Source organism: Amblyomma americanum, chromosome 4 (assembly GCF_052857255.1).
Source record: "Amblyomma americanum isolate KBUSLIRL-KWMA chromosome 4, ASM5285725v1, whole genome shotgun sequence".
In the NCBI taxonomy this organism is placed as follows: Eukaryota; Metazoa; Arthropoda; class Arachnida; order Ixodida; family Ixodidae; genus Amblyomma; species Amblyomma americanum.
The window spans coordinates 155,935,074-155,959,793 of NC_135500.1; the positions used below are offsets into that span (position 1 = coordinate 155,935,074).

At 53.1% G+C, this 24,720-nt stretch overlaps 1 protein-coding gene and 1 non-coding gene across 5 annotated transcripts in view; both read right to left on the reverse strand.

Annotated features, from left to right (window-relative positions):
* Window positions 1-218: 218 nt before the first annotated feature.
* The window catches only part of LOC144128584 (uncharacterized), a 114,105-nt gene continuing 89,603 nt past the window's right edge, over window positions 219-24,720 (reverse strand). For all 4 annotated transcript variants that reach the window (XM_077662097.1, XM_077662098.1, XM_077662095.1 and 1 more), the window contains 3 exons: window positions 20,907-21,118; window positions 5,535-5,716; window positions 219-5,468 (listed from right to left, as the gene is read on the reverse strand). In XM_077662097.1, the coding sequence (XP_077518223.1) occupies window positions 5,544-5,716; window positions 20,907-21,118 (385 nt within the window). In that variant the 3' untranslated portion in view covers window positions 219-5,468; window positions 5,535-5,543. The remainder of the gene's footprint in view (window positions 5,469-5,534; window positions 5,717-20,906; window positions 21,119-24,720) is intronic.
* Window positions 2,212-2,283, reverse strand: TRNAG-GCC (transfer RNA glycine (anticodon GCC)). The gene has a single exon. It is a non-coding gene; the product is annotated as a tRNA-Gly (tRNA).

A 24,720-nucleotide genomic window follows, 5' to 3' on the forward strand; every position in this document is an offset into this window, starting at 1 on the left:
GACAACAGCCTGCAAATGGACACTGCTCGCGAGAGGCGCTGGTCTGACTGCTGGATCTGAAAATTTGGAATGGTCGCATATCACCCAAGATTTGTGCATACGCGAGCGAAAGACATCGTCGCATATGCGAGCAGAGCAGAACAGAACAAATACACACCGCGTGCTTGGGGCAGAGGGCTCCCTCCACCGCACATGCATACGACTCGTATCACCAGGGGCTGCTTTCCTAGCACAATCTTTATTGTAGGAAAAATAATATCCGAGTTTTGCTCGAGAAATCACAGTGTGAGCAGAACCTTCCGGTGGCGACCTCCCACGGGCGAGGCACGGGACAGCACACAAGGAACAAGGGCCAAGGCACCCATCATTCAACGTACACCGGAGGCAGCGGCGGCAGAAAATACAACCCGGAGGGGAAAACACTGCCGCCAAACAACGTGTCCAGAGAGTGTAAAAGACGAACCAACCGCTTGTGATTGAGCCAACAACGGCTTCTGCCTTTGTTCGAAATCGCGTACAAAATATAACACGGCGCCACAGAACACCGAAAGCATCGCTGGGCACCCTTAGCAGATGACGTGCGCAGCATGCGTCCGCGATCTCTGCTCGCGGAGAGCCTTCCGGACGAGGGCGTGAGGAGAGCCTCTGCTAAGCCGCCACGGAAAGCGCGCCCTTCGGGTCGACTCTGCAGCAGCGACAGCGGCCAGCTTGCGTCAAGGGTGAGAAAGCAGCGCGCGAGCTCACAGCGACGAAACAACGACAGCGGCCGAGGACGGACAAAGGCGCGCGCTTCCAACATCCGCACCGATCCTGGACGAGAAATACGTTATACGACGACGCGTCGGTTGTAAAGGCTCCTTCCAACGAGGCCAATAGTGCCTTTGAGTAAACAAACTGGAACTGGAAAAGCGCACCTCGTGAAAACATTTTCCGGACACACCTGAACCAACGAATGCCTCCCACGCGTTTCTCAAGGCAAGCTGGGTCCAACCCGCAATTCACCACCCTGCGGAGCGGACAAAGTGTGCACCAGCTCACACGCTCAGAACCAGCTGTGGTTGCGCCACAGGTTCGCATCACAGGTCGCCGGGCGGACTGGCATTCTCTTGTGTTGGTTCTCGTCCATGCCCAGGAGAGCTTGTCTTTCTTTTCTTTTAAACTAGGAGGCCTCACCCATACCGAGCATAAAGCGATATCCTGCGTTCCGTCGACCGCCTATAGTGTTGCTCTCACCCTCAGCAGACATCGATCTCAGTGGAAAACAAGCGACAAACAGAGCGCGTCTGTCACCGCTGCAAAGGGCGCAAGCTCGGAGCCGCGCATCGCCGGTACGCGCAACTCTTCCTGTAAGGTGGCCACCGTCTCTTCAGGGCGTGGTCGACATCGCCTGATGGAGCACGCGCCTGCCGGACAGCGCATTCGCAAAGCGAGCCCTGCACAGCGCCTTCCCCCGGACTGCGCGCGTCATCGAGTCCTCAAAAGCTGACAAATGGCAACGGAACGGCCAGAGGGGCGCGAAACAAGTAAGCGCGCATTGCGGTACCTTGTAAACTCGTGTAATCGCCTGGGGCTGTCGCCGCCGCGGTGGCTCTATGTTTATGGCGTTCGGTTGCTTACCCGAAAGACGCGGGTTCGATCCCGGCCGCGGCGGTCGAATTTCGATGGAGGCGAAATTCTAGAGGCCCGTGTACTGTGCGATGTCAGAGCACGTTGAGGAAACCCAGGTGGTCGAAATTTCCGGAGCCCTTCACTACGGCGTCCCTCACAGCCTGAGTCGCTTTGGGACGTTAAAGCCCCACCAAGCCAAACCAAACCAAGCCTGAAGCTGCCAGCTCGACAAGCCTCATCTCTTCTCACCTCGTCCATCACTTTCCACTCATTTGCATTTGTGTTGTTGGAAATAAACTGCTCTTTTATAATTCATTGCATTCCTGCGAAAACATAATAATAATAATAATAATAATAATAATAATAATAATAATAATTGGTTTTTGGTGAAGGGCAATGGCGCAGTATCTGTCTCATACATCGTTGGACACCTGAACCGCGCCGTAAGGGAAGGGATAAAGGAGGGAGTGAAAGAAGAAAGGAAGAGAGAGGTGCCGTAGTGGAGGGCTCCGGAATAATTTCGACCACCTGGGGATCTTTAACGTGCACCGACATCGCAAAGCACACGGGCGCCTTTGCGTTTCGCCTCCATAAAAACGCAGCCGCCGCGGTCGGGTTCGAACCCGGGAACTCCAGATCGGCAGTCTAGCGCCCTAACCACTGAGCCACCGCGGCGGGGCCTGCGAAAATAAGCAAAGAGCGATCTAAGGAGATCCTAACTGGCAGTCAAAAGGTTAGGAATGGAATTCTGTTTCGTTTATCATTGTTTTCCACGATATGGCAGAAAAAAAGACGGTGCTAATATAGACGGTAGAGACTGGCTTTAATACGTTACTGTCGAATGTTTGTCAAGATATTCAACGTGCATCTTTCACGGATGGAATGAGCGTTTTGATACCGGTCTCCTCGCTCGCGTCGCTTTGGCAAGGCGCTGTAGCCAGAATGCATGCTTTGTGAATACGCAGTCAGGCAGGAGGCGACCAAGCGACAGGGAGTACACTGGCGCCTGCAGTAGGCATCTCGATGCACGATTCCGTTCCCTCAACGGCACACAAAACCACAGGGATGAATGGATGGATGACAAGAGCGTCCCTGTTGAAACGACGCTGTGATGTATGCTACTAGGTTCAGTACAGTGTTCTTTTTTTTAAAGAAAAACACTGCTTGCAGCTCCAAGAAATGCTATTTTGAAATTTGCCTTTCAAGTAGTTACCAGTGCCTTTTTTTTTAGGCGATACCGAATTTGAATGCCTAACTTCTGTCCTTAGGCCGAATGAAGCTGCCCATCAGTGAAGCTTGTCTTGATTTTACTGATGTCAGTGGCGGTTGAGTTCACATTACCGTCATTATCCCCGAACACAAGGTGCCATAAATTGTGCTGCATGAACATCTGGGAGGATACGGCTTCGTTCTAACAAAATATGCTCATTGTCTTTTAAAATTTACCACAACGACGATGACGATAACACAACTTCCGGTTAAGCACCGTCACCTAGCGGTAAAAAGGAGAAGCTGTATGAGAACGGGTAAGGAAATAAAAGCGGTCTTTCGCATTGTTTTTGTGGTAGTATGAGTCTGCGTCGCGTCTTTGGGCGTGCACGTAGCAAGACAGCAGTTCAAATACTCTTGCTCCCTTGGGTGTGCGTTGCCTTTTAGACCAGATAGTGCGGTGTTCCCGAGCCAAAACTGCCATTCAGAAAGCCTAGAGACGAGTTGGAAGGTGGAACCGTAAGTCGTGGTCCAGCGAGTGTGCCGCAGAGAGAACGGAATTGCGCCATTTGTTTTCGGGCGAATCCCGAGGCCACGTGCTCTTCCTGCCACCTCCACCGACGAGGCTCGCTCAGCGTTAGTTCAGAAGGCGTGCTCCGCTGGAGGCAATGACTGGGGCAAAATACGACGCAGCACCGGCGGACAAAGGAGCCTTTTCTTGGGGCGTTCATTTAGGCCTAGTTAGCACTTGGTCACATTCCAAAAGAATCGGTCCGCTTATTTTCAATCGCCATCTTCTGGCATCTTTGAACTCAAACAGCAGATTAGACCGTAGCCTCGGGTGGGTGCACACTGGGACTCCGGCAAGTCAGGTCGGATTGCCCGCGACGAAGTAAGCAAGGCAACGGCCACGACGGCGAGAGCTTTCCCTCCAGGAGAAGCGGCCGGTCTTAAAGGGCCCCTGAAACGGTTTGCAGCGAGGGTAAGTAAAGCGAAATACAGACAGGTATTTAATCACCCATCATCCTCTTGCAAAAAGTTTCGATCTCGCCTATGTAGCATCAGTGGCAGCTACGAATAAAAACGGCCCCCTCTATTTTCCCTCTCCGCTCTATTCATCCGGAACGAGCCAGGAAAAAAAATATATTACAGGCCGGGAATGCGTTCCGCCCTGAAATACGTCGCCTGGCTCGGTTGCTCAGTTCCGGTTAACGCCACGGCCGGAGTGAGGGAGTGGCATGCCGCCACCTTCAGTCCGTCTGCGTCTCTGCTTCGTCTAAGAACATTGTTGGGGGTTTTTACCGCAGTTATAGGATGTTACGTTTCATGGCGAGCCAATGACAGTCTCTCACTAATGACATCAAGCAAGCCAAACGACGTCGTACGGCACGATTCGCGCGAAAAACTGGCAGCAGACACCGCCACGAGCCGCGGGGATAGCAATTTAAAGAAAACTTAATTTTAAATTATCGGCTCGCTTCTGAGGACTTGTACGGTGCACGAACGCTGGATAGTCTTGACACTGCACAGAGCACGCATTTTACATCCACTTTCAAAACTGTTTCAGGGGCCCTTTAACTTCCGCTGTAGTCGACGGCTCAGCGCGAGTGAATGGAGATGTGCGGCGCAGAAGTCGTCTGCTGCCGTTTAAACGGTGCTATTACTGAGTTCCCTGCACGATAGCAGTGTGCCGTCTCGGCACTCCGTGCGTCCCAGAAATCGACACCCGAAACCCCAATCTCCCGCTAGCCGCAGCTACACAGCAGAGCACGCCGAAGGCACTGATCCAGCCGCGTAGCCGCTTGTTCTCCACCACTCTAAGAGCACGCTTCCATAGGACATAAGGGCGACGTTTCGCACAGACACAGGGCGCTGCCGACGCCGGCGCCCTGGGACACGTCATGGTGAGCCAAGAGGAGTCGATCCGAGGCGGCGCAGTTTTTCAGCGGCAAAGAAAGCCCGGCCGGTGAGCGCGGGGGAATGCATCACAGCTGGGCTAAGTACACCGCCGCGGCACGGCACCGTGCGTACGGCAGTGAGCTGAGCAAGGCCTGCGACTCCTGGCCCAGGGCCAGCAGGCAGGAACAAAGTATTCGACGGCTGCTAAGGCCTGCACCACAGCGGCAATGCTTGGCGGAGAGATTGCGCGGGATGCACCGCAAGATCAGGGTCGGCACAGCTCTCCTGCCCCCAAGAACTCAATAACGGGGCTTCGCGCAGCTGCAATGTGACGGAAAATGAACCGACGTGCTAGGGTTGACGACACCGCGAACGAGTCGGGTGTTACAGAATGTGTGTCACTTTCCAGGCGCTCGCTTAGCCTGGCGTGCACGTGACCACGCAAGGAAGGCGGTTTCGAAGAGGCACGCTTCGTCCCGAAAGTTCTGTCGGCGCACACTGTCCGGGCACCGGAGCGTCCCACACTGAGCACACCATCGTCCGCAGAAAAAAAAAAAAGAAACGGCAGCAGCGAAGTCGCCTGTGGAGGCCTCTTCTCTTGTCATGTGTAATATACATATGGGTGTGTGGACATATATATTAGGAACGGCTCTCTTCTCTTGGCTGCGGAGGTAGGGGGCGTTGCCGGCCGCAGCTGGTCGAGGCGCCAGGGAAGTTGAGCAAGTGACGCCCTCCGCTGGAGCCGGCGAGTTCTGCACAGACGAAAGAGTTACACACAGGGCACCGTGTTTGAGACGCGGGCCGACAGGTGGACCCACCTGGCGTCGTCAGTGGCGCTTCATGTGCAGCGACAGGTGGTCGGAGCGCGAGAAGGAGCGCTGGCACAGCTGGCACTTGAACGGCTTCTGGCCCGTGTGCTTGCGGAAGTGGCGCGTCAGCTCGTCCGAGCGTGCAAACTTCCACGTGCAGCCCTCCCACGTGCACGTGTACGGCTTCTCGCCTGCGAAAGAGGCAGAAGCACACAACTGCTCAGCGCCCGCTGCGGTGAAGCTAGAGAAACAAAGGCTGAAACGAAGCAAAATCTCGTGTTATCAAATCAACTAAAATACGAGCCATGTCAGTTCTCATGTGGTCGCTCCATAGAATCTATCCTACACGCTGTATATTCTGGAATCCTGTTGCAGCTCTCACAAGCAGCTTGCTTCGCTTGAGGCAGGTTTCACGAAGACATGCGGTCAAGGAATGTAAAGTCTAATATTTTAAGTGGAGTATCTCTGCTACAGGAGCCCTCCGAGCAGATCGAATACCAGTGTTAGATCATATACATTAGGTCATATTATGCCCGAGGGAATAAAACACCAACTTGCCCAGCACAAAGTTTTACTACATCACCAGCCAAGGCTTGCGAGTCCGTTCTCAGAAACACCGCTGTACGCGCTACCCTTGGACATGTACCTATCCTTGACTTCCTTTGATCTCGTTTTGCCTTATGTTTGAGCCGTGCTGCTCAAAAACAGCGCGTGCCCTTCAATCAAAGTGCAAGCACACAGCGTTGATTTTGCATTATATTGCACTGAGAAGCGTCACGTTCACGAAAAACTATTTTGGCACTGGCGCGCAGGCGAATTTCTCAGAGTTGCGGTACATTGTTTCGCTCATAGGGCTGAACACCACCCCATTACACCCGGACAGATTACGTCGATCGCCTTAGGGACCCGCTTGACAAGTGCACATTATTGATGGGAGCGGGTCCCGTCCCTTCCAGCCTTGTCCTGTGTAAGGTTCTCCTCTTGTCCCTCGTCTTTTTTTTGGCTGGTAAAAATTATTCTTCGACCCGTCCCTTTAGCGCCATGCACTTGTTTCGGGCCAACTTTAAATTCCTGGCAGTGCACGTTAAAGTACCCCCGGTGGTCTGAATTAACCCGAAGCCCGCCACTATAGGACCTCCCATAGCTCGTGTGTCTCTTTGGGAATCCATAATTTACGATTTTTCAATTGGAAAAGCACAAGGGAAGACCAGCTAGCGCTCATCAACCGCATTACTACGAATGTGCACTCGCCATACAATTTTTATTCCCATGCAAAAGAGTTGTTGTTTTTTTATGGTTACGTTCTCTTCAGTGGCTCTCAGAAAAAAAAAAAAAGTCGTCGAGAGCAGATGTAAGCTTGAAATGCATTGCAGATAGGGCGCAGCGCATTCTTGGACGGTCCGTATATAAATCGTGGTACACCCGCGCTCAGGTCTTGAAGCCACCACAGTCAGCCACTTTTGTTGGCCTTTCATAACGAGCGATATCGCTCTCCGATATCTTCGCCGCTTTTCTGCGTGTGACGACCCGCGTGACCACCGCCTGCCTTCGAAGAGGAGCCACGGCGTCAGCACGCGGTGCTATACACAGATCGCGGTCGCGATCGACTGCGCTTTTCCTTCCCGCGAAACCAATTTTTCTCTGGGCGGCCTCCGCAAACAATCGCCACGCATAAAGAACGGATGAAAGATGAAGACGACGATATCCGAAGCACAGCGCGCGAGGATATACCAGTTATGCGCACGGCACTAGAGGTTGCGGCGATTGTGGTCCAAAGCAGGGGAAAGCGGAGCTGATCTGTTTGGGTCACCGCCGGTTCAGATCCTGCTCGGGGCTGAAGACTAACTTCGGGCGGAAAGTTTCGGAACAGTTTGGAAGAGTTCGCACTCACGTTGGGCATGCGGACGATATTCGGTCTAATTTGCCGAGAAGGGAAGCTAAAAGCATTTCATGCTTCAAAAAATACAGGTTAAAAAATGCTGACAGGGCACTCACTATGCCTGATGCGAAACATGATGCGAGATTACAGTGACGCTTTCACTGTAATGAATGCTTTTAGCATAGTCCTTCAATACCATACTTTCAAAAGCATTGAATGACTATCTTTTTAGTCTAAGCCAAGGCTTCACACACGCGACAGCATTTTTATGGAAGGTGAGGGTGAATGGTGGCAGAAGGTGGGTGGAACTTCGGGAAGGTGGAGGTCGGGTGGAGAAGTTGGTCGATGGTTGCGGCGGGTGGATGGGCAGCAAATCTCAGTGCGGTTCTCCTCGTTTTTTCTATTTTATTTTTAATTTAGTTAAACTTATGCATGCTCGTTGCCTGGAGTTGGCTTTTTTTTTCTCGTTGCGTTTTAGCGCCTCCCAGTGCGCGGTACGTCAGTTCGTCGCGCTGGCAGCAAACCCGAGTCGACGTCCAGCGTCGTTCGTGTTCCGCCCCTGGGCGCTGAAGAAGCATCAGCCGCCGGGTCAGCGGTGCTTGCGCAACAGCGAGTGACCACGCAGGAGGGCGACCCACATGTGGTGGCGCAAACGAGCAGCGATGAGCGCTTTCCTCGTTTCCGAAAGCAGTCGTGGCCAGCCGAGATTGGCCGCTATCGAGCGGCGGGTCGGCATCGCACCGCCGCCGCAGCCGAGTCGTGAGCGCCGATTCTATTTCGGTGCGCGGCGTATTCGATTTGCGAAACACGCGCCGTCCCACTTAGGCGGCGCTGACCACGCGAGGTCAGCACGAAAGGGACCCCGCCGGTCGACCCCGCTCGGGGCGCACCGCGGCGGAAATATGCCCGCACTTGGCGTCCGCGGAAAGCGGGGCGCCGGCCGCACAGAGGAGACGGGAGCCCGGATCCGCCGCGGTCCCGGGCCCCGCTCAACGCGAGGCTCATTCCAGTCGAGGTGCTGGGAAAGCCGCCCCTGGATGAGCCACGCTTCCGAAGCGCCCGGTGCACACGCGCTGCCATTCCGAGTGAGCGGAACGCGGTCGCGTGATATACAAGTCCGCGTTGCTAAAAATTCGGACTACGTGTGAAGCATGATGCCTCCTCGAGGCCGCGCGCGTCACCCATAGCTGGCCGAGCCAAACGGGGAAAGAACGGGACGACGCCCCGATGACATGCCTGCCGAGGAGAAGCAGGCTCCGTCGATGAATCAAGGGCCCTCTTACAGGGTTTCGAACACACTGCGTGACACTGGCAACCTGAGCTGTGCTGTAATGAGCGGCGTTTGCAGAGAGGCATCTCTTCCCTCATGAAAGATGCGCGCCACTTCCCTGCAAAGCTGACGCGTCGGTTGATTTGGTACGCACTCGGGCTTCTGGCGCTGTATCGTATTAGCTGCGAGGACGCATGCCACAGCCCCGTACAATTACTCTGTGAGCACACAAACAAAGCGAGGTGAGAAGGGTGCCGCCAGCCATCATGATTCCTCCGTGAAGGTGCCCCGAAAGTCACGGACATATAGAGTCACTGGAATTTTCTTATTTTTTCCCAGTGCCTTCAGTGGCTAGGGTTCCCGATGTACTAACGGAACGATGCACAGAGCAAACTATAGGGGCACTGCGCACAGCGTCACCCATCAGGAGGGAAAAGCGCTTTCCCAGCGGCAAAGCCGAAGGAAATGAGGAACCCCAAAAAGGCAGCCGAGGCACGGTGCCGCTCACGGGGTGGCCTCCGCTGCGCTGCTGCACACTGCAGCCGATCACACCGCGATCCCTGCGCCCACCAAATCGGGGCCGGCAATCCAATACCCGCAGCCGAGCCAGGACGTTGCGTCGTTCCCGTGTATATATAGCCTTGGCTGTCCGGCATTTGCCGGCTGGTGTGCCTTTAACTGCATATATACCGTGAGGCAGAGCGTGCAACTCGCTATACTGTGGCGTTAGCGCAAGATCGAACTCTTTCAGTGCATCATATATGGCCATCGGATGCCACATTTCCGACCGCGCTTCGGAGCCCACGGTTCCACATGGCCATGCACAGGGCACACTGCACACGTGGCTTAGGTGGGCCGACTGTCCAGCACGTTATACATATGAGCTTGGAAGAGCGGACAGGAAGAAAAAAAACATCCGGCGACTATCAAGGATGTTCAGCGTTGGGCTTAGTCGCGGGTTTAGAGCGCGTTCCTGAAAAGAACTCTTGTTCTGTTACATCGTCGATGAATTGTTTGTGCCTGACGACGGCTGCATTGAAATCGCCCATCGGAACGATCCGACTACGAATGCCATTGAACTTGGCAAGAGACGAACATAGAAACCAGAAGACGCAGTCTTGGGCGCGTTAGAAGCGATACGTATGCACTTTAGAGCTGCGACAACGGCGATGCCACCAGCCCAGCTCCGAGGGCGCGGCTCCCTCCACAGCTGTTATCGGGCGCGGCTCAGAGGTCATCCACTCTAAGGACCCTGAATGAGCTGAAGGTAGCGACATCCCCCATCCATCCTCCTCAGACGGGCGGCCGGAGGAGGTAGCTTTGTTTGCGATATTTTTTTTTTCCAGATGCCGCACACCGGCGGTGTCGTCCTGCTTCTGAAGACGGCGGAAGAGGAGGGCGTGTGCTATTTATTGTTTGTGAATTTTTGTGCGATGCCAGGCGCTGACGGCGTGGCGCGCGATGCGACGGGTTCTGCGGGCATCGATGACGCTCTGTAGTTCAGGAATGCCACACTTCGCAATAATTTGGCAGACTAGTTAGGGGAAAGATAAACTGATTGCTTAAAGAAAAAAGTTGGAGTGGACACTTAAGCTCACAACTTTGGCCCGGTTGATAAGAAACAGACATGAATACAATACACGATCGCCTGAACACTGGCACGTGCCACATCCTCGCACTAACTACGCTTTTCAAATGTTACATCATCGCTTACCACGCCTGTTAAACAACCTCATGCGCAATAACATAGACGTGTCTCCTTGTCCTGATTCACGATTGTACCAATATTTCTGTGATATTTGAATATGACCTAAGTTGTCGCTTCATGTTTTTTTATTTATTATTATTGTGAGTGCTTTCGGGGCAGATTGTTATTGTTACATGATATTTCTGTTGTAGCCTCTGTAAATTGTGCAATCATTTTCATCCTTTATTCTTCAGGCTTTATCTCGTAAATGTTTCTATTGCTGTTTTTGCTGCCCATGTGTAAACTGCATTTACTAGATTTTGTGTTTCTTCTTCTACTGAATCTCTGCCTGATGGCTTAAGTTTGAACTAACTATAAGTTTTTCTTAATGTATTATAGCTCTCCCTGCCGCTGCTGACTGCAGACAGGGTTGAAGGCCCGTCAAGTTGCTCTGAGCAACTTTTTCCTTGAATCCCCATAAAATATATAGTTATGGAAATAAATACAAATAAAAGCTCCGCCTTTAGGGTATGACGCAAGAGCGTAATGGGTTAATTCCAATATATGCAGAAGGCCATTGTCCACTTTACATTCATAGAGCCCTGGGAGTCCTCATACCCCTCCTGGCGCAGTGGTGCAGCGGTTAAGCGATGCGCCACTGCCTGCCCTGCGATGGCAGGTGCTCCCAGAGGTGCGCTTTTTGCGGTCCAGGTCGCCCTCCCAGAGCGACCAATCATTATATTAACTGCCACCTGTCACGGTGGGCAATTTGCTGCGACGACGCCGCAAGGCCACGTTACCACAACGCTAGTGACGCACAACGAGCGACACAGCACAGCCCAGAATCAAACCCTTTAATTGGGCTATATATTTTCGACACAGACTGTGCATATACAGCCTCCATAAGGTGCCGAGCGCTCACTGGGGATGCACTTCTGCGGCAGTTCCGATGGCGTTTCGCATGTGCATCTGCATATTTCTCCCTCGTAAGCGAGCCGGTTACTACTGCATCAAAAAATCGGCGCAGGCCAGCTATAGGGGAGAGGACGGGAACCGTGCCCAGCTAAATTCGGACCTCCGCTGGACAGCGGCGAGGCACGGATGGACGGCACGCGCGCCTTCGGCCGCCCGCGGCTCGTACCGGAGTGGCTTCGCAATGAGCGCTCGCCGCCGCGGGCGCGAGCGGTTCATCGCGAATTCGGGCGAGAACGTGCAGTCAGGGGGCGCGTGCAGCGGACGTGGGCTGCGCCTCCGGAGATGCGTCGTCCTGGGCCCCGCCGCTGGGGCGGGGGCCACTTTCGCCGGCGCACTTCCGGCCGCCGCGCACATTTGCATGGGCACGCGCTGCACGCCCGCCCCCCCGGAGAACCGGTCCCCCCGGGCCTCCGTGACCCAGTGCGTGCCCCCCGCCCGCAACGGGGGGAATCTGCTTCGCAGCCTCCCCCCCGCGAACGGGACCGACCGGCCCCCAATCAGTCGCCCACGGCCACAGATATATGCTCGCGCCACGAAATGAACCGCAAACGCTTGCGAGGACTTAATTCGGTCGCAGCTCTATACATTCACGAGCTTTTATGCTGAGCTCACAACGCGCCTTTTATTGGGGCCGTGCGTTTGCGTGTGCTTCGGTGTAGCATGCGTTTCGTTATTTGCGTTCGCCCCTCGCGCCGCCGTTCATACGCGGCTAATTAACGTCGAAATAAGAAGCCGCCAAGTATCCAACCAGAGTGATCTTTTGCGGAGCACTGCGCGCGTACAGAGCACGTGCTGCGCGGGAAAAGGCGAATTAACCCCGAAAACGCATGCGGCTGTCCACAACGCACGCGTGGGGAGGAAGGATAACAGCTGCCAAAGATAAGGCGCCAAGCGTGGACGAGTGCAACCTCCCCAAAAAAAATAGAAAAACAGCTTTGTAACCACAAAGGCGGCGACTGATAAGCCTGTTCACTCGCAAATAGTATCGCACAAGCGCTCTGTGCCATGCACTTAGGTTCAGACGCCGTCCCTGCGTGGCTAGACGGCTATTCGAGACATTTGATGTCGACGCAGTAAAGAGAGCGTCAAGCGCTTCGATGGGTCCAGCCCTAAGGAGAATGACTGCGAGTCGCGCGCACTCACTCTGCGGTTTTACGGTGCTCCGACCGGTACTGTCGCGCGGTTTCCGAAAACACACACGATTGCGAGCTCTTTGTGGACAGATTACCTCTATTAGGCGCGAGCATACTTGCCATCGGCTCGCCAACACTGTTGACAATGAACTGTTGACACTGGTTTGCTCTGCCGCACCTCAGGGTCGGCCGTATGCATGAATGGTTCTATTCTGAACCACGATTGGTGGAAAACTCATCTCACTGCTCCGTCCAAATAAGGGGCGGTTGCAAATAAGTGGAAGGGTGGTGGAACAACACGGACACTCGGCCGATTCCAAGAAGCCTCGTCTGTTTCTGCCTGGCTCATCTCACGAACAGTTCCTGGCAGAAGGCTGAGGTCTGCTGCCCCGACCGGCAATGTGTCGCCGGACGAGGCGCGATGACTGCTAGCCGCTCCTCGTATGGCGAATGTCGTCTGTCAATATCGGTCAACTGTCATCGCCATCATCAACGCGCACGGTCGAGGCCTGGAGTGCGTTCGAGTGACCCCAGAGGCACAACGCAGTCGGCTGCGTGAACACCCGCAGTGTTCGGTGCTGCCTTCGCGTGCTCTCGAGTTGAACATTCCGGTGAGAAAGGCTCATTTTTCTCTGCGCTCCCACCAGAGGTGACGCGGCAAGCGCAGCGCCAGGCGCGGTCGCAGTCGACAACGCCCGAGTGACGGCTCCCTCCTCGCTTTTGACAAGCTGCGCTCTCTCGAGGGGCAAGCGCGTGAGCTCAACCGAGGCCCCCGAATTCCTTGTAACGGTGCAGGCCCGCGGGAGGTCGTAAATGAGGAGCGGGAGAAGCGTTCTAATTTCTGGCTTAATACCGGTAGAGGAAATGACAATTCACGTCACAAAACGCGACGCACTGAGCCACAGTCGCTACACCTGCAATCGTCAAGCGGCTTCTATCTGCGATCGACGTTGCCGGACCAACGCCATCGACCCACAGGATAGATGACGCGAGGGTCGGTGCAGTCGTTACGTTTATTTGGTCCACTGTTTTTGAATTCCACGAAGAAATGAACGCCCCAAAGGCAAGGTCGGCCGTTCAACTACTGCATCGGCCCTCAAACTGCACTCCACGTCAGCTTGTGAGAAAGGCAGTATAGAAGAGCAATCACTCAGGCACATGATGCGCACATATAGGACTAAGAGTGGCCGCGGATTTACAGCTGCGCTGATGCGCCACGGCCAACACACAAGCGCTGCTTCCAAGCTGGCGCGAAGCTGATTAGCCACACCTAGGATGAAACGGGCGGAGACACGGAGCATCGCGCCACGCCGCAGCTCTCGCACTAAAAATAAGGTGCGCGCCACTAAGAAAGTCGGTCGCGGTAAACAATAACTATACATACTGGAACATTTCCCTCAGACACCAGCTCGCTGCCTCGGAAGAACGGCACAGCGCACGCACTTTGCAAGAACAATGCGGCGCGACCGAGACAAACACAAGAACACGGGGAGGCGCACTGTCGCATAGTTTTGCCAGTTGCGCGAAACCCGCTACAAAGCTGACCCGTGGACTGCAGAGCCGACGGACTTCGTAAAAGGCGCGTCCTCCGAGCACAACAACGCCCTCTTTACTCAACGGGGAGAGATTCGCCCCTCCCTCCGCGCAGAAAAGAAATGCTGCTCCTCGCGAAGGGCCTTGGGGACTCGGGCGCACGTCCGCAGTCAGTCGGCATCTCGGGCGGAAACGGCGAGACAATGGCCGGGCGCGCCTCCGGCTGACGCCCACGCAACACCGGCGCTTCCTGGGCTCGCCCTGCGGCGGCACCCGCCCGGGCGGCGCATCAATTACGCGCTCACAATTACCCGCTTACAGGGGGAACAGGCGGGCTCGTTGCACGCAGTCCCCCCCCCCCCCCCCCTCCCTCCTCCCCACCCATTCCCCGACGACATTTCGTCGAGCGCGTCTGGGAGCGATCACCTCGCAGGCTGATCCGCCACCTGAAGCACTCAGCTGTCGTGTCTTGTCAGGCTGCAGCGGGTGATACACCGGCCTTGTGTCTGTGCGCCCACCACAAGTTTTCAAATCTGCCAACGCGCCCGCGCCGGTTTCGTCAATCTGATCGCGCGAGCTCCAGCGTGTCAGCAGAAATTCCCCCCTCGACAGGCTTCGAAGCAAAATTATAACTGCTGGCAGCGACCGCTGCGGTCACCCGGAGTAACTCGGAGCTCCCGACGTCCAACGATCACATCTCCAGCATTCTTGGACAAAAATTTTGAATACTGGAAGACCGTAAAGTACAGGTATAGAAATATAGAGGGTAATGTAGCAAAATCCTTTAATAGTGCTTCCATCGCTCGCACCTAGCAGTTAAGACTGCCACAGAAAAACAATGGCAAACGCTTTTGACGATAGCAAAAACGTTAATAGCAAAAGAATGCAAGCCTGCCGACGGGAGATCCGCGGACATACTGATTGTTATAGTGAAATCTTACAATATAGGAAAAAATTGCGCTCATAAACTCTTTCCCGTTCAAAACTCCTTTTGTCCAGATTAGTTGGGTACTGCCTTGAAAGGTTTTCTCTCAGCTGTAGAGCGCCGCGGTATGAAAGCCGGTTTCTGGTTCGAACTGCAAACACGATATCGCGCGAGCGAAAACTTGCCTCGTTAACCTGCCACCCTGTCCTTGACTCCCAGACGACCTGAATGAGCCACCTGACAGCCTCCGTGAGATCCCGACCCGCTCCGGAAGAATCTGGCGGGACAGCGGAATTTTTTGTTGTCACCGCAGCGGAGGTTCGAACACCACCTCGGCAGCTGTTTGCGGCGATGACACACGCACTATGGCTGACTGCACGCAATGTCGCTATGCTATCACTCTTTACGCCATTGATTTTTGCAGCACTCGGCGTGACGCGTTGAAGTGACGTCACGCATGACGCCACATTTCATGCTTACCGACCCTCGTGACACAGTGTTACGCCGACGACGTCAACGCCGTACAACAGGGAAACCTGCCCCTGACAGCTCTCGCTCTACAAATGGGTCAAACTTGGTGCAGACGAAGCACTTTAGCCACGGCCCTCATTCGACAAACTGCCCTTGCGACGTTGTAATCAAATCATTTCAAGCTTTGTTCGCAGTTCTCGTTTGCTGTCGGTGCCTTTCAATGCATCTTTATAACGATGCCCAACCGTAGGCGTTCTTCGTCTCCAACTTTCACCTAGCGAACTGATCGCAGGAGACCACGAAGAAAAAGAAATGGGAGGGGACACTTAAGCTCCGCCTTAAAACTATGACGCGATAGCGTAATGGGTTAATTCCCATACAAGGATAATTGCTCATTCTCTGCTTTACATTCATGCATCCCTGGGAATCATACCACTCGTGGCGCCGTGGTAACCGCGATGCGCCATTGCCCTGCGTCGACAGGTGTCGGCCATGTGCGGTCCAGGCTACTCTTCCCGAGCGACCAATCATTGATTTAACTGCCACCTGCCACGGTGGACAGTTTGCCCACTACTATCCTGTGGGCAGGTTGTGATGACGCCGCAAGGTCACGTGACCTAGGTGGCCCACCGGCCTCCTAGGTTGCTGTCTGGGGACCACGTACCATCGGGCACAAAAGTAAGACTCCCCCTCCAAGTTCCGGCTTATGCCACTCTGAATACGGGCGCCACCTGACAAAGCAGCTCTGATGTCGAAACGGGCCCACTGCGCTGGTCTCGACACCAGAAGTGTTTTGTCAGGTGGTGCCCCAACCACAGTGGCACGGGCCAGAACTTGGAAGGGGGGGCGGGGGGGTTCTGTTACTTTTGCACCCGATGGTATACCTGCCAGAGTCATGCCCGTGATTTTTCGCTCACAAAGCCGACGCCGACAGCGGATTTTCTGGTGAACATGTCGTCGTCGAAAGTAGACGACAGAATGAAATGCTTTGCAGAACCGGCGATGGATGCCGTTGGCCGCACTCTGTCTCGGCCAGGCCCAACACGCACCCACATATTGTATCGCCGCCCGGCACGCGCACTTGCAGAGTGACCGCACATGGACGTGCAAGCTGGCCGATAAATACGGTCTTTATCCTTCCGTACATGTCTGCGTGGTAGGCGTCGCCACCTGTGCCTGCAAGCCAAGGTGCCTCAAATGCAAGCAGTCGCCTCCAAAGCACCGCCACGTGTTATCAGCAGCGCCACCTGACCTCGGCCGTCAGAAACAGACATGTTTGTGACAATGGCAGAGTCAGCCACGCGAGGTGCGGGTTCGAGTCCAGCCCGTAGCGTTCAGCATTTAAGGAATACGAGTTTCAGCATGCACAATAACGCGGTATGGTGATCCACGCGATGCCGCTGAAATTTCCATTACTTTGGTAGTACACTCAGCCGGTAGTTTTGGAGCGCTCTGAGAGGTGGCCACACGTTCGGCTGGCTCTTTCCGAGCGCTCGCCTGCCGCTCAGAGTGCCTCGAAGCCACAAAGCCCGACCACTCTGAGACGAAAGCTTATCGGAGTGGTCCGAGATTCGGAGCGCCTCAAGTATTGTGGATCACCGCAGGCAGGTGTCAGCTAGCGAACCTATCGCGCGATGGCCACGGTGCCGAAGCTCGAAATCCATGTTGCGGCGCCGATGAAACCGCTCTTTGTTTATCGAGTGAATTGAGGATCAATATAGATGCACTACTTTGACGAAGAAGTAGGATTCGGACTAAGTAAAACGCTCCGAACTTCATCACCGGTCGGTGCCAACACAATGGTTTCCAGGTTTTGTTTCCGTTATGCACGTGACCGCTCCGGGAGCGCCTCGCGCATTTGGCTCGAAGGCGTCTACTCCGACTATTCAGAGCTCGACCCGATCTGCGCACTCTGTTCAGAAGGTCAAAGTGATCAGTCGAAGATGCCATGAGTGAATGTTGCGGAAAGTGGACTTTGCTACTCGGTCGTTGTTGTCGTTGTCGGCGCAGTCCGAAGCCGCAGGAAAAACGCCATCTGAGGCAGCGTCTGCAGAGCATTGTTCGGCTGCATCCGACGACGCGCAGCTATAGTTGTAAGAGAAGGCAGCGGTACAAAAAAACAAACAACATTTGGCCTACAAACGTTACAAAACAAGTTACCCAGATTGTTAAACAAATTACATTGTGCGCATATTCAGATTGAAAAGTTGACATTTAAAGAACTTCGCAAGTATTTTATTACACAGTAAAAAGTTCGTCTGCCATTTATATGTTTTCCTTGTCGCGGTTCTCATTCTAGATTTATTTATTTCTTTGAATATTGTTCAACCAAGCAATGAATATAATTTATTCTTTACCTAACTCATCACCATTCCATTCCTGTTCACTGTTATTTAAACTGCCTGACCTCTTGCTTGCTCCTGGCAGATCCTCTGTTTGTTGATACAAAATTACCAGAAAATGAAATGAATCATGCGCTCTTGTGTATAAAATTGCGTTTATTTTATGCAGTTATTTATCTGCAGTTTCTTAGTTCCTGCAGTTTCTTCCTTTTTTGTATGTTATGTGCCATGCCTTGCTGTGAAATGTATAGGGGGGGGGGGGGGGGGGGGCCGGCGGCCTTGTCAAGCTGTCCTATGAGACAGCTTTTACTGCTGGTCTCCCGTGTGATATTATATGGTGCAAATAAAGAATTATTATTATTATTATTATTATTATTATTATTATTATTATTATTATTATTATTATTATTATTATTATTATTATTATTATTATTATTATTATTATTATTATTATTATTATTCAATTTGACATCTCATCGCCCGTGGCGTCATCACCGAGCTTCTCCGCACTTCTCCGGTGCTGTGAGGAGAAGCCTGAGATTTGATCGTCGACTACGTCACTGTTTTAAACGTTCCCGCAAAAAAAAAAAAAAAACTCGGCATGCTTTACTTGCGGCCTGTATAGGTTCGGATCCATGAATTCTAAATAAAGTGGTGCAGCTGCCATTTAAGCCATCTGGTTGAGGGGGGGGGGGGGGGGGGGGAGTTTCGAACGTCGTCATCGACCCGTTTGGTGCAGTCATTCGCTGACAGATTTCTTGCGACGCGAAAGTGTGCGTGGCGCTGATGGCGTCGGTACGGGCAACGCCGACATGATTTTGATAAACGTCGCTGTCCCTGTAAAAAAAAAGTGACCGGTCCCTTTTCTTTGTGGTAATGCAAATTTCAACGACAGCTGGGTTGGTGCGTAACGCTGATGTCATTTGGAGTGTTTAGCAACACTGAGCTGGGGTGTGAGATTAGGCGTGTGGAACGCATTCCTATACACCTAACCTTCGTCACCTAACTCCTGACTGCTTATATTGCACCTGGCTGCTTAATGCACCCGAGTTCTCCAACATCCTCAGCAAAATGCTGTCAGCGGCATTCACGCAGCAGACATCTATCTCCTAACTGAAATCAACTTTGTAGTCACGGCCGGCAGTAGGCAGAGTGCATGATTATATTGCCACGGACTACAACGTGGCGAAGCGGTCAGTAGCGCGGGACGGAGAGCTCACGCTAGGCTAGTAGCTATATCATCCCATCATTTGTCACATCTCGTTCTTCGGCTGGCAGCCCCCTAAGAATATTTAGGATGTTTCGTTTTCGAGTGAAACACGATTTTATCCCGTTATTGCACCTCAAACATATTTCTAACAAAATCGGGTTAAACCCATTTAAACCCGAACATGCTCGTTCTAGACAAAGCACGTTTCTCAGTACGCAAAGATGAAGTCTTCGAACAAAAATTAGCGCATATGTTGCGCTTATTCCGAAGGAAGGCTGTTTTCGTTCGGCCAGTGACCTCAAGCCTCTTAATTCCTTAATTCCTGTCATTCATGACGCAGCTTGATTTGAGGACAAGTTCGAAAAGTGCGCTCTAGAAGAGAGAGGCCGAAACACGGGTACTGACGAGACGCCTTATGGACATCATGGTACCAAACGCTATCTAGACTAACGAGATCCTGATGATTATAGATTTTTTTTTTTTATGGCGCAAGGGCATCTGTGGCCAAAGAGCGCCATGACACAAGGTATTTTCTTTTTCTCAAGGTGGGGTCAGAGACCCATTTCCCAAGCATTTCACCCTGATTAAGCCGAGCACCAGACCACGGGAAAGCTTGTACCCATTGTATCACCGGTGGGTACCGGGTGGCACTGGGGATCGAACGCCGCACCTCCCGCATGCGAGACGGATGCTCAACCACTAGGCCACCGCTGCGGTGGCTAACAAGGTACTGCTCCAAGCCTCTAATGCGTTTAAAATGGTCGTTGTGATTTTGAATCAATGTTTTCGCAGTGTACAGAGGCAGGCAGGTCTTGCAGGGGACGCGGAAGTGCTTCGCAGGACAGTGATAATTTATACGATGAAATAATTGTAATGGATGCGGAAAAAATGAATTGGCAAGCCGTATTAAAGTGCAACCTACCTTTTTCAGGTTGTTTTTGAAACAGTGAGCAAACAATAAAATATTGAACACACTGCACATGGACCGCGGGCGTGGCCCATTAAGTGAACGTTCTCAAGTCGTGCAGGCGTGAAACCCGTAACGGAGAGCTTCGAGTTAGCGCACCGCGGAGCAGGCATCGCGCTATATAGGATCCCGCGGAACGCGCGCTCTTCGGTAGAACCGCGCAGGTGCTGCGGTAGGCCGGAAGAAATGCAGAGCCGGCATCGCACGCGCGTTGCCTGCCCACGCGGGAGCCATCTGTGGAGCGCAGGCACACGCCCCAGGGCCGAGTGGGCCGGCGGTCGCGGCACTCGCGCAGAGGCGTGTAGGCCGCCTCGCCTTCCACTGGTGCTGGACGACGACGCTGCTCGGCCCGAAAACATGACGACGGTGGAGAAAGGAGCGGGCTCGCAAGTGCCACTACGAGGATTCGGAGAGGGGGCAATCGCATGCAGCTCGAGGAAAAGAAAAAACGCGCGGAAAGGCCGGGCGCGCAGGGTCTACACTTCGAGCAGACAAGTAGGGCAAATGAAACACCAGAGCAGACAGCATCATTCGTCGGAGCTAATTGAAGAAAACGGCACATAACAGACTATATCTCAGCATAAGCATACCCTATGCCAATCTTGATTGTTCGATGCGTTCGATGGAAAAGAAAGATATCAGAAGAATGGACCATTACCTTCAATGTTTCGATAACAGCTGCTTACAATTTTCCAATTTAAAAAAAAGTTTTGTCCGAGAATGCTGGACATGGGTGCGCGAACAATATTGCAGAAGGGACGACAAGCACTGGTCGCCGTGTGTCGTCCCTTCTGTAATATTGTTTGTGCACCCCAATGCTAAGATGTAGGACCAACTGGCCCCCCTTAACGCTTTGCTAACAAGCTGTACAAAGGAAAGGTTCGAAGCGTTGATTTCGCTGCGAGCACGCCCTGCAGGGCCACGACCCCGAAATGGACATTGGCGACAGAGGACAGCAGAATGTTGGCCAAGGAAGTCGGGAAGCGTACCTGTGTGTGTGCGCTTGTGCGCCTTGAGGTGTGAGCTCTTGGTGTAGACCTTCTGGCAGCCCTCGAAGTCGCACTTGTGCACCTTGCGGCGTCGCAGCGAGTCCGAGTCGGCGGGACTGGCTGGTCCGGCCGCCGCCGCCGGAGGCCAGCCCAGCCGCGACGACGCCACGCCGCCATTGCTCAGCGCCGGCTGCTGCTGCTGCTGCAGGGCCCTGCGAGGCACGACCGAACGTCTGCACTTCCCCGAAACAGCACCGAGAAGCCTCGTGCGCTGGCTGCGTGGAAGAACCCACCGGATGAATGGACGGGTGTTAGGGTCGTCCCCATAAAAGCGGGGTGGCCGGCAGGGTACACGCTCGGTGTTTCTTTCTATTTATGTTTATCTAACCAATCTGTCAAATTTAACGGTATTGTCTACAAATTCAACTGACTTTTACATTAGATAATAATAATAATTGGTTTTTGGGGAGAGGAAATGGCGCAGTATCTGTCTCATATATCGTTGGACACCTGAACCGCGCCGTAAGGGAAGGGATAAAGGAGGGAGTGAAAGAAGAAAGGAAGAAAGGGGTGTCGTAGTGGAGGGCTCCGGAATAATTTAAACCTACTGTTGTAATTGTAAGCTGCTGTTAAAAAAAACATTTACATTAGACAAATTTTTAATCCCGAACTTGTATCCTTGCGGCACTGCCCTGCTTTTGAGCCACCAATCTTCCCATCGCTGTTAACGTCTGCCGCAGATTTATTCACATTATCTCTCTTATGCCTATACCCGAAGGCCTTAGGAAGACCGACAGGGCCTGTATCGACATCTGGATGGGTACTGCGACATGCTAATAAAACGAGTCCAGCTGTTTGTACGGATTTACCACACACTAGCTGTACATGTGTCAACTCTTTGTTCTATACACCCTTGTACTACACACCCTGATCTAACTTCAAAAAGCGGGGTGCTGCCTTTTGAATTAACGTAGAAGGATTCCTTTTTGATTTTACTTTCCTATTTTTTTTATACAGGCCTGGGTACTTTTTCTTAACCATTGAATTGATTCATTTCTTACCCTCTCTGTTTTTTACCTGGCTGTTAAGGCTCTATAATGTTCCGTCCTTCTTTGATGCATATTTACTAGTTAGTTTCCTATTCCTTTTCCTCCACAGTGGGTCAACGCTGTTTCTATACAAGTATCTAAATACGATAGCTACCTTCCTGTTATCATCCGATATCCTCAGACTTTCTTCATACAATGTTTCACTTTGTGCTTGCCGAGCTTCAAACGATGCCCATCCCATGTCCCCCTGTATAGACGCATTTGTGGTTTTGCTGTGGACACCTAATACTAATCTACCAACAGCTCTCTGAACTATTTCTCGCCCCTGAATGAACTCCTGCCCTTAGGCATATAACTGCATTCCCAAAGGTAAGCACTGGCCTCATTATTCCTTCCCAAATACCTCTCAGTTAATACACATGTTGTGCCGCGCCTCGTTTAGTGTGCAACATCCCTAAACCTCATGCGTGAAGAATCGCCGCTAGGATGAGAGCTAAGCGCTGCACCGGTTACCTGGCCGCGTCCGATCAAAGAGCGGCCCCGACGGGAGAGGCCGGATGCAGTGCCTTGCAGCAGGTGCATATCTTGCACAGATTTTTTTGTTTGTTCCTGGTTTTCATTATCCTTTGGCCAATTACGATCATTCTCGCCTGTATCAATTGTGGCTGCTTTCTAAGGAAAAAAAAACAGCTGGAAGTTGCGCACTGTAAATTACGTATGTATATTTCTCGTTTGCCCGTGTCTTTTCCCCGCAAATACGAAGTTTCAATGCTGCCTTTCGTAAGCGGGAGGCTAAACGCATCTCCATGAGCTCGCACTAGCTAATGTGCAACAGCGGATTGAGCCCCCGCTTCACAGAATAGACCTGTTAGAATCAATTCCTTCGAAAGAAGTATTAAGTTCGGCAAGCCTTCTATCGCTCTCCGCGCGAATGCACTCCACGACTCAATCTTCGAGAGACGTGAGCACGCAGCGGCCAGCAAACGGGTCGTCCGTAAGACCCGTCCAAAATGTATGGCCGCCCCAGAGCGCAGGATGATCCCGATGCAGTAGATCGCGCAGAGTTCGCCGCATACTTTTCTCTCTCTTTCTGTCTCCTCGCTCCTTAACGGATGAACTCGGACAAAAGCCGCTCTCGCCGCCCTGCTCGAAGAGGCCGCGCTAATGGAGCTGCCGCGGGCGAGCGGCCGCCTTCTGCGGACCGTGTCAATGGAAACAACACAGCCCCCGCAAACAATTCAAAAGAAAAATGAAAACAACGGCAAAGTTTAGAAGCTGCGCGGTCTCTGGGAAAGAAAACAAAAATGAAGTCGGCGACTATCCCGCACCGTGCTAATGAAAGGGATAGCTGGCCTCTTCTGCCGCGGAGTTAAGTTCGGAACTCCAAGAAAGACCTCCACAGCTCGTCCAGCCAGCTTCGTCAACTCTAGCGAGGTCGGAAGCGGGTAATCTGAAGCGTACAGCTAGCTACAAAGTTAACCAAGCGCAGCCTCCCCGCTGCGAGGGGTCGAGCGAAGGGAGAGGAGGGGCTACCTGACTCTTCCGGGCGCATGGGAACCGAGGGTGCACGCCTGCGCATTGCATGCACACGCCGAGCCAGGGGAGACCGCGCGCCACGTGCGAAGCCATGCCTCCCCTTGATCAGTTTTATGGACCGGCCCTACGGCAAACCAGACGAGTGCGCACGTGGGTACAGCAGCCAGATGCCACCCCATCCACAGCAGATGTAAGCGCAACAGCCGGCTTCTGATGTGTGCACATGAGAGATTAAACTTGCAGACATCAGAAGACACAGTCCTCGCAAAGAACTAGTGCGAACAGACAACACTCCTCGTAACTGAACGGCGTTGGCTGTTCACTTAGCACGGTGGGCAAAGGTTCCCTCTCCTTCAGATAATTTATGCGTGTTTTAGTTCTATTTTTGCGAAGCGAACACTTAGTCAAGGTGCCCCGCGGTGCAGTGTATACCAATGAAAAGAAAACGAAAATGTGGCCGTACAAGTGAAGTCGGCAAACATTCTCCACACCTTTCGCCTGCCGACGAAGCGACATCAAGAGCTGGGCATCGCGGACGGAGCCACAAGACCGTTGTGGGCCGCATTCTCGACAACTGCCAGGCAAACCTTACGGGCAACGTCCCTCTCTTTGCCAGGCTGCGGAAAGCGAGGTTGTCCGGCTGCCTTTTCCCTCGAAGGAGGTGCCCCTTTACAGCTAGCGCTGCTAGCACGAACGGAAACAAGTGGTCGTTGTGATGCAGCTAGGCTTCGGGAGTTTTACAGCGACGCCTGTTAGTCACACACCCTCAGAAAAAAATGGTCGGGTTTCAACGCAGTTAAACAGAGTTGGACGCGCGAAAGTACTTCAGGCAACACCACCTCAAAAGCAACCGCATGCAAGATATCGTCAGCCGCTATCGACAGCCGCGCGCGGAGAACTGGGGAGGGGAAGGGGGGACGGTGGGGAGGGGGGGGGGGGGGGTAACGGTTTTGCGCGTTGACGGTGAAGCTGCGCAAGGCCTCCATCGTTGGCGCTCCGTGAAAGGCTGAGGCTTCACGCATACCTCGGGTCTTTTCAGCATTGTTAGTGAAGTAGCGCTTTCGCGCTAAATAATGGCGTAGCAGTCTGATGCCGCAGCAGACCGCAGGCTTGCGGGAGAGGAGAAGCGCTGCGGAGGTCAGAGAATCGCCAGCTGAGCCGCCTGAGCACGGCGCGGCGAAGGAGAGAAGTACCGCGACAAATTTTCCTGGCAACAAAGTGAAGGCTAC